Source organism: Centroberyx affinis, unplaced genomic scaffold (genome assembly GCF_046629955.1).
Source record: "Centroberyx affinis isolate AG114_WGS23_722 - 3 ecotype Tasmania unplaced genomic scaffold, CSIRO-AGI_Caff_v1 ptg001237l_1, whole genome shotgun sequence".
Lineage (NCBI taxonomy): Eukaryota > Metazoa > Chordata > Actinopteri > Beryciformes > Berycidae > Centroberyx > Centroberyx affinis.
The window spans coordinates 1-16,245 of record NW_027279750.1 but is presented as its reverse complement, the minus strand read 5'-3'; the positions used below and the strand labels follow the sequence as shown (position 1 = coordinate 16,245).

General features: G+C 39.2%; 1 protein-coding gene across 1 annotated transcript in view; it reads left to right on the top strand.

Moving 5' to 3' along the window:
* LOC139648658 (ubiquitin carboxyl-terminal hydrolase 34-like) overlaps window positions 1-15,909 on the top strand; it is a gene marked incomplete at its 3' end in the record, with an annotated part of 69,747 nt that extends 53,838 nt beyond the window's left edge. Inside the window, 15 exon segments of the mRNA XM_071524840.1 lie at window positions 1,084-1,284; window positions 2,363-2,445; window positions 2,953-2,993; window positions 3,338-3,462; window positions 4,969-5,121; window positions 8,129-8,233; window positions 9,391-9,446; window positions 10,439-10,743; window positions 11,567-11,730; window positions 11,966-12,031; window positions 12,960-13,106; window positions 13,650-13,706; window positions 14,306-14,383; window positions 15,023-15,117; window positions 15,737-15,909. Of these exon segments, the coding sequence (XP_071380941.1) occupies window positions 1,084-1,284; window positions 2,363-2,445; window positions 2,953-2,993; window positions 3,338-3,462; window positions 4,969-5,121; window positions 8,129-8,233; window positions 9,391-9,446; window positions 10,439-10,743; window positions 11,567-11,730; window positions 11,966-12,031; window positions 12,960-13,106; window positions 13,650-13,706; window positions 14,306-14,383; window positions 15,023-15,117; window positions 15,737-15,909 (1,849 nt within the window).
* Between the last annotated feature and the right edge of the window lie 336 nt (window positions 15,910-16,245).

Here is a 16,245-nt window from a genome sequence, read left to right as displayed (position 1 = left end):
TTTTGAGTTGAAATGTTCCAAGAGAAAAATATTTTTCATGTGAAAGAATATTTTAAAAAATTAAAAAAAACAGTGACTGACTATTTGAAACGGATGTAAAGAGAAAATTGATGCAGCCTGTTCTCAGAGCTTTAGGGTGTTTTCATTTATAGACTTCTAAAGCAGATTCAAATCATACTATCTTTTCTTTTCTTTTGGTTTCTTGCTTTATTTATCCCATCAAATGTTTTCATACTCTGACAAAGGCCATGTAGCCAAAAACGTTTGGTGGGATAAATAAAGCACATAACTAAAAGAAGAGAATGATGCGTGTTGTGGAGTTTCAGATGAACCTGTGGGTTGGACGCCTCTCTCTGAAAAAACAGTTTTCTCACAGTGGCTTAGAGTGAGAATGCCAGGGTTCCCACGGCCATGGAAAACCTGGAAAAGTCATGGAATTTCAAAATCTTGTTTTCCAGGCCTGAAAAAGTCATGGAATTAGTAAAATCCTTGAAAGTTTTGGAAAAGTCATGGAATTTTGTGTGTAATGAGATTAATTGTTACAGTAATCTTCTGAGGATAACCTTCCACATGATGTAACATAACAACAAATTTATTTTCTGTAGCTGTTGACGTAACGTAGCTCTAATATGTGTCGGGGTGTGACAATGTTTTGTTTACTATTCTTGTAATGTGACCCAGTGACTCCAAATCAGTACCAGAAATTACTACTATACAGGCCACATCGGACACACCTCTTTATATTGGATTTTAGTGCTTCTTGTATTTTATATTAATATTTTTATGGAAAATCCATGTTTTATTTCAATAGCTTCCATGTAATGTGATGCAGTGACTCTAAAGCACTAAAATCCAATATAAAGAGGTGTGTCCTATTTGTCCAGTGTAGTAATAATTTCTGGTATTGATTCAGAGTCACCGCCTCACATTACATGGAAATTCTATTATGGATCCTTGAAAGGTCATGGAAAAGTTTTGAAATTTTATCCATGAAAATGTGTGGGAACCCTGGAATGCCTTAATTGTCATTTTGGACAAAAAAAAGTTGTCAAGTAACTAAGTGAGAGTGTGTGTTGTGTGCAGTGGCTGCTGGACTGCCTGGCCTGCCTGCTGAAGCTGATCTGCCAGTTTGCGGTGGACCCGGCCGATCTGGACCTGGCCTACCACGACGTCTTCTCCTGGTCCGGCCTGGCAGACAGCCAGCGCAAACGAGCCTGGCCCGGCAAATCCCGCAAGGCCACCGGAGAACACGGCAAGGGCCTGCACATCCCCCGCCTGACCGAGGTACACACACACACACACACACACACACACACACACACACACACACACACACACACACACACACACACACACACACACACACACACACACATGTAGACATATATATTAACTGTACTGATTCAAGAGGTGAACACACACACACACTGCCCAGGTAGATAGGTATATAAATACTTCCTTACTTATTTACTTAATTTCTTACTTTACTTACTTTCTTACTCAGTACATTTATTTCTTTTTCTCTCTTACCTAGTAACATTCTTACTTCTGTACTTAGTTTCTTACTCACAAACTTAATTACTAACTTAAATTCTTTCGTACTTAGTTTCTTACTAACTTTATTTCTTACTTGGTATTTTTCTCTTTTGTTCTTTATTTTTTCTTCCTTTCTTTTTTCTTTCCTTCTGTCTTTCTTTCTTTCTCTTTCTTTCTGCCTTTCTTTCTGTCTGTCTATCTGTCTTTCTTTCTTTTTTCTTTCTTTATGTCTGTGTGTCTTTCTGTTTTTCTTTCTTTGTCTTTCTGTCTTTCTTCCAGAAGTAAACGCATACACTACCTAGAGATACACTGTCTTATTATTTACTCACTTTCTCTATCCCAGATGGAAATTTTTGTATTTTGCGGCGGAGTATGTAGGAATCATGGGATAATATTGAGGAATATGAAACATCAGTGACTCAGTTTATTCGTAATGTAATGTTCTTTCTCAAAGTGTGTTCTTGTGTCTTCCATGACATATTTGATATAATAATCTAATGGCCGAAATACGATTCGAAAACACTAGACACTAGACTAAGACACTAGAACAGAGGATGGATAAAGATCCTGGAAACTGATGTGTTGACTGAGAATGAATCAGATAGTGACTTGGCCAACGAAAGTGAATGGGGAAACCCTAAAATTCACTGTGAGAATGACTCATCACATCCACAAGTCTCCAGCGTGGACATGGCGTTGTGTGATCTGATCCTCACCGTGTGTGTGTGTGTGTGTGTGTGTGTGTGCGCGTGTGTGTGTGTGTGTGTGTGTGTGTGTGTGCGCGTGCGCGCGTGTGTGTGTGTGTGTGTGTGTGTGTTGTTCCCAGGTGTTCCTGAGCCTCGTCCAGGGAACCAACCTGATCCAGCGTCTGATCAATGTGGCTTACACCTACGACAACCTCGCACACAGGTGACAGCATGCGCCACACTTTGAAAGTTAATTCAACTTTATTTTGGAAAGTTAGACTTAAATACTAAATATAACCAACATGATTGTCGGGCTGAAAGATATTGAAAAAAAAATTAATTGTGATTATTTGACAGATTATTGCAATTGTGATTTAAACTGTGATTCATATCACACATTTTTATTGTCATACATTTTTTAGAGAAAAGTGGTTTTGTTAAAAGAATAGATGTCAGTGAACAGGATTTACTGAGTTTGAGTCTGATGAAAGGTTTTCAACAATATTGTACTTTATTATTGATTCATGGACCAAAGATTACCTGCAGCTCTAAAACACTTTGTTTAGAAATCCAGTTTGGACTCTCCTATCTCTCTTAAGCAATTAATTGCAGCTTCTGTGATTTGGAAATTGTGGAAGGTCATATTGTGATTTTGATTTTTAAAAATGTTTTTTTTTTTTTAAATTGTTCAGCTCTACATGATTATACATATTTTGTGTTTGTTCCGCAGAGTTCTCAAGGCTCAGTCAGACCACAGGTCCCGTCATGAAGGTGAGAATTTATTCTAGTGAATCGATATTCACAAGTCAGAACATTTCTTTGGCATTCAGATTGTTAAGTTTGTTTGCACACATACATAATGAAACACTGAATGAAGAGAGAAAGAAAAAATGGATGACTTAACAATATATCTCATTCCAAAAGAAAACAAAATCATGTTGATGCAACTGATTTAGATTGACAAACCAATGACAGTAACCTAGTATAACAACAAAATGCATGACTGACAAGTAAGGGAAGTAAAATGCATCAAAGTAGACCTGTTGCAGAAAAACACATTGATCTGAGTCCTTACTCTCGGACGCATCATGACACTGGTTTTGTTCCAACACCAGTGACTCACTACTCCATGTGGCTGCTGGTGAGCTGGGCCCACTGCTGCTCCATGGTGAAGTCCAGCCTGGCCGACAGCGACCACCTCCACGACTGGCTGAAGAAGCTCACACTGCTGGTGCCAGAGGTGAGACGGAGAAACAGAGTATCCACGGGTCCTTAAGAAGTCTGAAGTTATATAAGTTTAAGGCCTTAAAAAGTATTAATATGTCTTAAATATACCGCCACTAGAGGTCTTAGCATGTAAGGACAGATTTGTTTTTTTAGGGTGTTTTCACATATAGTTCTTTTTAAAGGAACTGAACTCAAACCTGCTGGGTGTCAACCCACACACTTTCATCAAACTGAAACTTAATTAAGGGTGCTTTCACTTTTGGTCCTGAGGACTGGACCAAAAACTGACTGAGGTCTCAAGTGACCTCAGCCCAATGACTCAGCAATTCTTTTTGCATATGTGAACACGCCAAATGAACTCAGACCCTCTAAAACAAACTAACCAAAAAGTGAACCAGCAGCATGTGAACTCGGTCCTCTTTGTGTTCACAGTGTAAGTGGACTTACAAGAGGACTCAGCTCTCTTTTCAGTGGGAATCAATCAGCCCACAAAACGGACCACAAACAAACCGAACTCAGACCTCCTGGGGTCTGAGCTCAGTTTGTTTTAGAGGGTCTTGAGTTCATTTGGCGTGTTCACATATGCACAAAGAATTTCTGAGTCATTGGACTGAGGTCACTTGAGACCTCAGTCCAATGAAAAGGACCAAAAGTGAAAGCGCCCTTAATTAAGTTTCAGTTTGATGAAAGTGTCTGGGTTGACACCCAGCAGGTTTGGAACAGTTTCTTAGAAGTTTGGAGCGTTTTCTCCTTTAGTTTTATGGATTTAAGGAGACGGGTGTTGACATGGACTGATGCGCATATTCAGCTATTTCTTCATGTGTTCTTAACTGGTATGAACACCACAGAAGAAGAGACAGACAAGTCCATCATGCTTAGTCAAACATACAGCGACTGGAAGCAAAGTCCTGGCAGGATGACAGGTCACCAAAACGCTGTCCAATGAACAAGCTAGTTGTGAGTCATGTGACTTGTAATTGGGCAGTGTGAACCTAAATGAGCCAAATACAAAAATGCAAGAAAGTCAACTTCTCCACTGCTGTTCAGACCAAAGAAAGCAAAGGTGTGATCCCCCCCTAAGATTTCATCCCTTAATGGGTTGATCACTTGGTCAGTCTCCCCAGAACTTGGTGTGTTCCTTTAAAGTTGCATCTCTAATCTGTCTAATCCAGTGGTTCTCAAAGTGGGGTCCGGGGACCCCCAGGGGTCCTTGAGGGGGTTCCAGGGGGTCCCCAGCAAAAAGGGGAATAATTTATTTTCACTATAATTCCATCCATAAGTAACACAATGACAGAATGTATGACTATTTTGGTCATGGGTTTCATATACTTTCTGTAATAAAACTTCTAAAAGCAAAAATCTTATCAGATGGGGGACCCTGGGACAAAATCTTATCAAATGGGGGTCCGTGGTCTAATTTGTGTCCGTTTAGGGGTCCTTGACATGAAAACGTTTGAGAACCACTGGTCTAATCTATCTAGTGTCAGACTGTCTAAGCTGTGATGTGTTGCTCTTCCAGCCGGCGGTGAGGCACGAGGCGTGTAACGGCCTCTACAAGCTGTCTCTGTCCGGTCTGGAGGGAGGAGAGTCCATCAACAGGTCCTTCCTGCTGCTGGCCGCCTCCACGCTGCTCAAGTTCCTGCCGGACGCACAGGCTCTCAAACCACTGAGGGTGGGTCTCACACACACACACACACACACACACACACAGACACACACACACACACAGACACACATACGCACACAAACAGACACAAATGCCTGCAAATGCACGTATAAACACACAAACACATGCATACGCAACCAAGGTTATTATAGTTTTGCATTTTTCATTAGTTTTTATTTTTATTTCATTTTGATTTTTTCTTTTCAGTTTCAGTTTAGTTTTAATTCGTTTTTAAAGCGGGTTTGCTAGTTTAGTTTAGTTTTTAGTTTTTGAAAATGCTTAGTTTTAGTTTAGTTTATTAGTTTCGGTGTTAGTTTTAGTCTTTTTTGTAATATGGGGTATTTGTCAGGGGCGAGATTCAAAAAGGTAAAAAAAGAATTTGAAAGAAAAAAAAAAAATTTGGAAGATAGATTTCATATCCATACTAGGCTTATGTATGAAATAAATTGACGAAAACTAAAGACATTTTCTCTATAATTTTAGTTTATTTTAGTTAGTTTTGTAAACACACAATACAGTTTCAGTTAGTTATTGTTTTTTTGTAAAGCCTGTTTTTTTTTTGTTTTTTTTTTCAGTTAACGAATATGTTTTTTCACACCTAGTTTTCGTTATTTTGTTACTTTTCGTTAACGATAATAACCTTGATACACACGCACACAAACATGTCCAAACACAAACGCATGCATGCACAAATGCATGTGTATATACACACACACACACACATACACACACACTTCTGCTCACTCATGCACACACTAAATTTGGAAAAAGTGAAAATAGTCCCATTAAACGTGATAATTAGCTGTGTGATAAAAGCATGTTTGGGGAAAACTTGCGCACACCTGCTGAGCATGATGTGTTGTTAGTCAACTCAGCATTTTGAAAGCAGTCGGAGTCTGTGAGTTCAAACCTGCAGCAGAACAGACAGTAGGAGCTTCTGACTGTGGAAATGCAGCTCTGGGTTTAGACTTCATCAGTGTTAACGGTGATAGGAAAAACTAAAATGACACCGGTCTTTAACCTAACCCCAATAATACCCTAACCCTTCAGAGGAAACACCAGCCAGAATATCCTCACCTACTCCTCACCTACTAAATTATCACTTCTTGTTTCCGTCGCTCAAACTGACCCTCATAGGAGGAATCACACAAGTCCACACATGTTCACAATTATGATAGTTAAGAAACCGGTCTGCAAGCTACACTCTGTGTCAGTAGTCCTGTTGGACGATGATCTGGCTCAATTTGAGCTTTGCTACAGTGAAGTCCAGTGTCTTTTCTACGAGACATTGTCCCTCTGATGGGATTAATGCTGGAGAGACTGGTACACACCAAATACTAACTATAAAGATTACTATAAGAAGATTTAAATCATCATAAGTAAATGGAAAGTCTGTGTTCCCACTGCAACGATAACTATAAAAACATCCAAAACCATAACTATAACTATATTCTTGCTTCGATCTCAGAGTGATTTTTTTTGGATGCAGAGACAATAATAAAACATTTTCAACCAATCAGGCTACAGTTGTAAAAAAAAAAAAGGGGCGGAGCATTCAGCAGCTCACTGCAGTGACGCCTCATCTGCTGAGGAATTGATCAGATATTAATGTTGTGTGAATGCTTCAGTGACAGTGATTCCTTATAGTTTACAGTTTTTGGTCTAAGATGTGAACGGGCCTTTGCTTCAGCTGTTTCTACATCGGAGCCTCCAGCAAAACACGGTTTAACTTTTTACGGCTGAATGCAGTTCCGGTCTGAGTTTCTTTCATGTTTGTCTGTGCTCAGCCGGCTGTGATGTGAGTTGTTCAGCCGAGACATCGCTGCTCTCTCACACAGGAAAACAATCTCTGCCGCTCTGTGTTTATCTGACTGTAAAGTGATTTGTCTCAGAGCTCGTCTGCATGTGAGACTGCAAGAAAGTCTCTTTTTTTCGTCTACAGGCCACAGTGGATGTTCAATTCCAAAATCCACCGGCCGCTTTGACTATTTTCCCATCCAACCAGATATGTAGAATAAAATAGGATTCCAAATGATAGTTGTTTACCTGCTAGAGTAGAAAAACTCCACAAACAAAATTTACCAGCATTCATAGCATCAACACAAGCATAATTAACTCACAATAAAGTATCATGCAAGTGTAGACAGTGTATCTCTCTCTCAGTATCTACCTTTTCAGTTTTTGTCCTACGCACCTGTCACTCAAAGACTTTTAGGTGTGCAAAATAAAAGTTTTCTTTATTTACTGGCTCGTTGCACAAAATAACCACAATATATCAGTGGGGGTTCACAAGTGTTGCTGATCAGTGCGAGTCGCTCTACTGTTTGGCTGCTGAGATTTCAAGCTTTCTTTTTTTTTTTTTTTATTAATGTTTTTGGTCAGACATTTACATTATTTACATTACAATTACATGAGTGACATATAATATGTCTTCTTTCAGGGTCTGTCCAGTCTTTTTTTTTTTTTTTAAACAACTAAAAGAAAAAGGTCTGCAGTCCAGCAATAATATTCAAATCTAGCCAGACAACCAACACAAAACACAGAGCATCAAAATGAAGACACAAGAAACAAAACAAAAAATTAAAAAAACACAACACCCTAGGAAATCTACATAGCATAAACTTGTCCAAATACAAATTATGCTAAGGTAGGTAGCATCAAACTTTTATATCCAACAATTGGGCAAGGAATGGAGCTTTCAAGCTTTCTATACAAGCAGTCCGGTCTGTACTGTCTGTTTTGGTGGAAATTCTCTGTCTGTGATCACATTTGATTTAAAAATAACTTTTCATTTCCATTTTCAGCTGCTATGAACGACTATAGAAACACTATAGAAAACACTACAGCCGATGTTGTTGTAGTTCCTATGGCCGCCGTTAGATGTTACTGAAGAGTCTTTATAACTGATTGTTCCTTCAAGTTCAGAATGTTTGTATTTGACTATGAACAAGGGAATTTGCTTTGTGTGTGTGTGTGTGTGTGTGTGTGTGTGTGTGTGTGTGTGTCTCTACAGGTGGAGGACTATGAAGAGGAGCCTATGTTGAGGACGGGCTGTAAAGAATACTTCTGGCTGCTCTGTAAACTCATCGATAACATCCATGTTAAAGACGCCAGCCAGGTAGGAACCAACTGACCAGCATACTGTGGATTTAGTCTGTAGTTAAACTGTTGATAGATTTAGTCTGTAGTTAAACTGTTGATAGATTCAGTCTGTAGTTAAACTGTTGATAGATTTAGTCTGTAGTTAAACTGTTGATAGATTCAGTCTGTAGTTAAACTGTAGATAGATTCAGTCTGTAGTTAAACTGTTGATAGATTCAGTCTGTAGTTAAACTGTTGATAGATTCAGTCTGTAGTTAAACTGTTGATAGATTCAGTCTGTAGTTAAACTGTAGATAGATTTAGTCTGTAGTTAAACTGTTGATAGATTTAGTCTGTAGTTAAACTGTTGATAGATTCAGTCTGTAGTTAAACTGTTGATAGATTCAGTCTGTAGTTAAACTGTTGATAGATTCAGTCTGTAGTTAAACTGTAGATAGATTTAGTCTGTAACTAAACTGTTGATAGATTTAGTCTGTAACTAAACTGTTGATAGATTTAGTCTGTAACTAAACTGTTGATAGATTTAGTCTGTAGTTAAACTGTTGATAGATTCAGTCTGTAGTTAAACTGTTGATAGATTCAGTCTGTAGTTAAACTGTTGATAGATTCAGTCTGTAGTTAAACTGTAGATAGATTTAGTCTGTAGTTAAACTGTTGATAGATTCAGTCTGTAACTAAACTGTTGATAGATTTAGTCTGTAACTAAACTGTTGATAGATTTAGTCTGTAGTTAAACTGTTGATAGATTCAGTCTGTAGTTAAACTGTTGATAGATTTAGTCTGTAACTAAACTGTTGATAGATTCAGTCTGTAGTTAAACTGTAGATAGATTTAGTCTGTAGTTAAACTGTTGATAGATTTAGTCTGTAACTAAACTGTTGATAGATTCAGTCTGTAGTTAAACTGTTGATAGATTCAGTCTGTAATTGAAGCTGTTGACAGTTTTGGTGTGTAATTGATCTGTTGATAGTACTGGTGTGTAATTGATCTGTTGACAGTGTTGGTGTGTATTGAAGCTGTTGATAGTATCGGTGTGTAATTGATCTGTTGATAGTCTGGGTGTGTATTGAAGCTGTTGATAGTCTGGGTGTGTATTGAAGCTGTTGATAGCCTGGGTGTATTTAAACTTATCAGAGCGTGTCTCCCTCTCTGTGGCTGCCTGGCTCGGTGCAGACGACCCTGCTGGACCTGGACGCTCTGGCCCGACACCTGGCCGACTGCATCAGGAGGTCAGTCACACACTTTATACATCAGCTTTGTGTATACAATTAATTATAAGATAAGAATTTGTTAAGTAGATTCTAAATTTTTTCTGATTAGCATCTCACCATATCCAGTTCAGTTCAGTGCAGCGACCTGGTGTGTCACTCAGCTCTGTAGGAAATGACTTGTTGATGTTGTTGCTCACAGTTTGGAAGCTCAGCTATAAAACAACCATCAGATGTGACAAAACTAGAGAACATGTCCAGTGGTGCACGCTTTGTGGGAAAAAGCCTTGGGGATTATGAAAGACATCCTTGGTTTTTCTATTCCCAAGACACCTAGACTTTGCCTTTTAGCTGACAAATATTTAAAATGTTTAAAATATTGTGTTTGGGCATTATAACAACACTAAGGTTGGTCCTTAAATATTGGAAAAGTGCTAAAGCGCCACTTTTTCCAAAATGGATAGGTTTATTGATTAAAACAACTTCATATGAAATTATGTTAACGAGAAGGTTAGAGAATTATGATAAAGAAACAAGAGAGATGACAAGAAACTTCCTCTATTTTCTTAAAAGCTCATAAACGACTGTTTTTTTTTGTATTGTTTTTGTCTTTATTGTCATGTATTGTGTACTTATACTACTGTGCAAAAGTCTTAGGCACCCTAGGTTTTTTATATAAATTTTGTCTGTGTATTTGTCTTCTGCATTAGTGTGTCAGTACACTGCTCTTTATAGTAAGTTTTTTGATATTTAGAAACTTTTCATTTCATTATTTATTTTTTTTATCAGGGTCATTTGTATTGTAATTTTTCACATTATATCATAGATCCAAACAGGTCCAACAGAAAAAGAAAAGGAAACTTAATCGAATCCCCCACCCACCACCCCCCAAATTCATTTCATTATTTTTGAAAGTATCTTCACTTTACATGATTTTTTTTTTACATGTGCCTAAGACTTTTGCTCAGTACTGAATGGTATTATGGTAATATCTGGTTTCCTGTGTCCCGCAGCCGTGAGATCCTGGACCAGCAGGACGGGACGATCGAGGACGACGGGCTGACCGGCCTGCTGCGCCTCGCCACCAGCGTCCTGAAACACAAGCCCCCCTTCAAGTTCTCCCGCGAGGGCCAGGAGTTCCTGCGGGACGTCCACAACCTGCTGTTCCTGCTGCCCAGCCTGGCCGACCGCGCTCAGCCCAAGTGCAAGTCGCACGCCGCCCGCGCCGCCGCCTACGACCTGCTGGTGGAGACGGTGAAGGGCTCGGTGGAGAACTACCGGCTGCTGCACAACTGGGTCATGTCCCAGCACATGCAGGGTGAGCTTCTCCCCACCTAACCCGCTGGGGAGAAAAAAAATCTATCTGAGCCCCGAGGGGAAAATCTCTTGAATGCAGAGAGAACGGGAGGGCACAGAAACAGTTAATCTGTTCATTACAGAAATTTCACACCAGTTCATCCAGAAACCACAACCTTAGAAGGACATTTATTGACCTAGTCCATGTTTTTGTTTGTTTTTACATAGTTTTACATACATAAATTACATGCATACATACATAAATTTCCTGAATTTCCTCTATGGGATCAATAAAGTGCTGTCGTATCTTATGGTATCGATTTTATATAATATAGTTTCTTATATACACGCTATGTATTTGTAAGCTGTCTTTGAGAGTCTTGAAAAGTGCTGTACGAACAAAATGTATTATTATTATATGAACTTCCTAAGCAGAATACAGCAGTCAACTGCTAACTGATTTTATAATTTTGTTTTTATTTCTGGAAGGTGAAAACATTGGCCCGTTCAATCTGTGGCACCCAGGCCAGATTTGTTCACCTAGGTTCAGGACAGAAAACTTTTTATTATTTTTTTTTTTTTTTTAATCTACTGGCCACAGTGGCTGTTGAATTCCGGCAACAGCAGCTCACTATTTTACAGCTAGAACTATTTTTAGTACAGAAAAAGACATTACCTGTCAAAATCTGGTTGAATTGGCATTTACCAGCCGTAGCCAAAAATTTACAATGGTCTAAAAAGATATGAGATGAACCTAGCACCAGTTACTCCAGCAAAGCCATGACTTGTTAAGATAAATTGGATATTTGAGCCGCTGTAACGCTTCTTCCTGCTGTTTCCTCCAGCCTCTCACGCTCCGTACAAGTGGGACTACTGGCCGCACGATGACGTCCGAGCAGAGTGTCGCTTCGTGGGCCTGACCAACCTGGGAGCCACCTGCTACCTGGCCTCCACCATCCAGCAGCTCTACATGATCCCCGAGGCCCGGCAGGCCGTCTTCACAGCCAAGGTCAGTGCCTGCCGGCCAGGCTGGACGCTCGGGGCCGCTCACACCGATCACGTGAGAGCTTGATTCAAACTCTGGAGGGTTTACCCCTTTTAGTTAGAGAGTAATGCCATTTGAATATTTGTTAGGAGTGTGAATGTAATCCAAACCAACTACAGGTTGTTCAGTAGTTATTGAGTAACTACTGAAAGTCTTATTACACAGATTAAATTCTCATCCTGTGTGTCTGTATTCACAGTATGCGGAGGAAATCAAACACAAGACGACCCTGCTGGAGCTGCAGAAGATGTTCACCTATCTCATGGTGAGTTACAGTTAGACCAACAGCATCTCTGTCATCTGGATTTCCATTTAATCCTCTCTCACTTATTAGCAGAATTGTCTTGGGTTAAATTAATCAGTTAAGAAATGCGTTAAGAAATGAGTTTTTCATCATCTTGTAGATTTACAAATTTGAGTTTTTAAGGCAAGGCAAGGCAGCTTTATTTGTATAGCACATTTCATACACTGGGGCAATTCAAAGTGCTTTACAGAGTGATAAAAATACAGTAAAGGTAAAAGATTTACAATTTAAAAAGTGCAAAAGTACAGACAAGAGATACAAAAGATAAAAGACTTAAAAAGTAAACTAGTGCAGTTCAAATCAAATGAGATAGAAAGATGAAAGAACACAAGAAGTACTCCCACTTTTAGATGCACATTTAACCATTTTTAGGTTTATGATACAAAGGATTGGTACACTGCATTCTTTTGGTAAACAGTGAGTCATTTAAATTGTTCAGAATAGCACAAACTGATTGTGTTGCAATTGTACTATCTGGACAAGTGAAGAAATCTTGGTGCATAGGACTACAAATTTAATGAATACTTGAAGCTTACACTCTCAAATGGAAGAAAAACCCTTCTGAAATGAGATGTTAAATGCAAAGTTAGTTATTTTTATTCTGCAACTGACCAACAAAATGAATGTATGTGTGCTCAAGTGGACAAGTACAAAATGAGTTTCACCATCATCCGTGCAAAACAAAAGTTAGTGTAACTTTGTATTGTAACGTCTTTATTTAGTTATATTGTTGTATATATTGTAGCTGTGTTCTGTTCTTAACTCTGTTCTCAGTGAAGAGTACACTCTGCAGACTCTTCAGTCACTGCACTGTGAGTCTGAATCAAACACACAACTCTCTTCCCAAATTAATTATCCTCCCTCTGTGTGTGTGTGTGTGTGTGTGCAGGAGAGTGAGAGGAAGGCGTACAACCCGCGGCCCTTCTGTAAAACCTACACCATGGACAAACAGCCTCTGAACACCGGGGAGCAGAAGGATATGACTGAGTTCTTCACTGACCTCATCACCAAGATAGAGGAGATGTCCCAGGACCTGGTAAACACACACACACACACACACACACACACACACACCTCACCACCTGTCAAGTTAGACGAATGCTTCACAAAGGACACACACTCTAGGAAAGGGACTCGTGTCCAGTTACATCAGTGAAAAGTTTATTTGCTAGGACATGTTACAAAATATTAAAGGTCTTGGAAATCCTGGAAATGTCATTGAAGGTGTGAACTGTGTTTTCCAGGCCTGGAAAAGTTAGGGAAGATTATATATGTCCAAATATGGAAATATAATTAAAATTGATCTTAATATTTTCTGCTGGTGGTTTGATGCCATGCTTGGCTGGTGGGAGATCGAGTTATGAATAATAGTCCAATAACAAATTTCCTGATTACAGTGATAGTTAGTTACATCTTGGACGTTCAAATAAAGTATTCAACAAAAAATTTAACATTTTAACATAGACACTGACAAATATTGGTCATGGGAATGAAAACATGAATGAAGTTTGAATAAAAATGTGAAGCGGCTCTGTTGAAACATGTCTGACATTTCAGCTCTTTCCTTTTTCCCCCTCAGAAAAACACAGTGAAGACTCTGTTTGGAGGCGTCATCACCAACAACGTGGTTTCTCTGGTAAGAATCTGGGCTCAAGTCAACAATACACAAACAGTAAACAAACACAGCGTATTGCCATTACACTGTCACATTTAAAAAATAAAATAAAGCCAGGTTACATAGCAAGATTTGTTGGGACTGACAACAGAAAAGACAAGTAATGTTGCGTTACCTACTAGTGGAAAGATGGAAAGTTTTTGAAGTTGGAGGTTTTTGACGGATGAAAAGAAAAGCAGGCGAGGTTTCACATACAAACAAGTCTGCTGCTAGCCCACATTCAAAACACAAGTCTATAAATGAAATATAATAAATATCTAACTCTCAGGTTCACTGTTAATGTGGTGGGAGAGGAGGAGAGACTTGATGAAAAAAGTTTAAGAACCACTGACCTGTAGGAAACATTTTAAGTGCACATTAATACTATGTTGTTACATCCTTGAATGCACATTATGTATGAAGGACGTTTTCATTAAGTACTTAATAGTTTCCCTCTTACAGTACAGGTCAATACAGTTTAATACCAATGTTACAGAACAGCTGGTAGTGAATTAACCTCAACACTGGAGTGGGTTAGGGTTTTCTGTACCATGTGACTGACTGTAACTCTTCTTCTGCAGGACTGTGACCACGTCAGTCAGACAGCTGAGGAGTTTTACACCGTCAGATGCCAAGTGGCCGACATGAAGAACATCTATGTGAGTGTGACCTTCGACCCTAAGCCTCCACTCAGCACTTTTTAAACACAGAGATAGAAACAGCATAGAAAAGGCTGGCTCCACATTTAGGGTTAGATACATATATTGGTTTGCCAATAAATAGGGCAGATGCTGGCTTTTTATCAAAGAATTGGATCTGGACCAGTTGGTGTCGTCCTGATAATGATGTAGTTTGTATGATTACATACTGTATTTATTGTATATTTGATCAATGTTACACTGGTTGTCTATGGGAAGCCCTTAACCTGAATTGATTCCAATAAGACGTTTTGTATTATTGGAAGTATTATCACAAGTATTATTAGTATTAATTTTAGTATTATTATGTGTTATTATTATTCAGTTCAACTTTATTGTCAGACTCAGAGTCCATAAAAAAACAAACAAACATACAACATTATAAACACACAAACAAAATACAATACATAAATAAAAAGAAAACATTGGCACTATTATTATTATTACTACTACTACTACTACTACTATTATCTTGGGTTTCAGTGGAGAGTTTTAGTGTCCCATGATGATCTAAATGCTGTTTCAAGAAGAAAATTCCGAGGGAAACAAAAACCAAAAGGTCCTGACGCCTTTCATTTCCCTGTGTGTGTGTGTGTTCAGGAGTCTCTGGATGAAGTGACCATCAAAGACACTCTGGAGGGAGACAACATGTACACCTGCTCCCAGTGCGGCAAGAAGGTCCGCGCAGAGAAAAGGTGAGGAGGCATCCTGGATTAAGGAAAACAAAAACGTACATCTTTTGTCATTTGAGAAGAAGTGTATAAGTGAGGATTGAAATCTCCAGCAGCCGAGTGATAATTAACTGTAGGTGTGGTTGGTAAATCTGTCAAGTTTATTATCCATATTCACCGCTGGTCAAACTGTTCAATCAGTCTAATTTCTGTATTAAAGACTATTTTGGCTGCCAGGAAATTAAATCGGCCGGTGAAATATAAGCTCTCTTGCTACTGTGGCTGTTTTACCAAAAAGTTAGTGATAATAGAACAATGATAAACTTGTAAACTTTTATATTTTTTTTCCCCCCAAAAGTTACAAATTTCCTTCCAGACTATAAAACAAATTAAATATAAAAAGCCAAATATGATAAAAATGTGTTAAGACATTAAAAACAGGGTTAGTGAAGAATAAAACGAGTAAATACATTGAAAGACAATACATTGAGTTTAAAATAAGGAAACTGTAAGGAAATTTTACTGTGATTGAGACAATGGAACTATATGAAAATGAGTGAAAATAGATTATTTAAATCCGTGTGTTTTCATGCATCACACCGACTCTCTCCCCTCCCCTCCCCCCCCTCTCCTCCTCCTGCAGAGCATGTTTCAAGAAGCTTCCGCGGATCCTGAGCTTCAACACGATGCGCTACACCTTCAACATGGTGACCATGATGAAGGAGAAGGTCAACACACACTTCTCCTTCCCCCTGCGCCTCGACATGACGCCCTACACCGAGGACTTCCTCATGGGCAAGGGGGAGCGCAAGGAGGGTGGGTCCAACACACACTGCACACACACACACACACACTGACAAGTCCCCAAGAAACACACTGCACACACACTGCACACACACACACCGACAGGTCACCAAGACACACACTGCACACACACACTGACAAGTCACCAAGAAACACACTGCACACACACTGACAAGTCACCAAGAAACACACTGCACACACTGACAAGTCACCAAGAAACACACTGCACACACACTGACAAGTCACCAAGAAACACACTGCACACACACTGACAAGTCACCAAGAAACACACTGCACACACACCGACAAGTCACCAAGACACACACTGCACACACACTGACAAGTCAC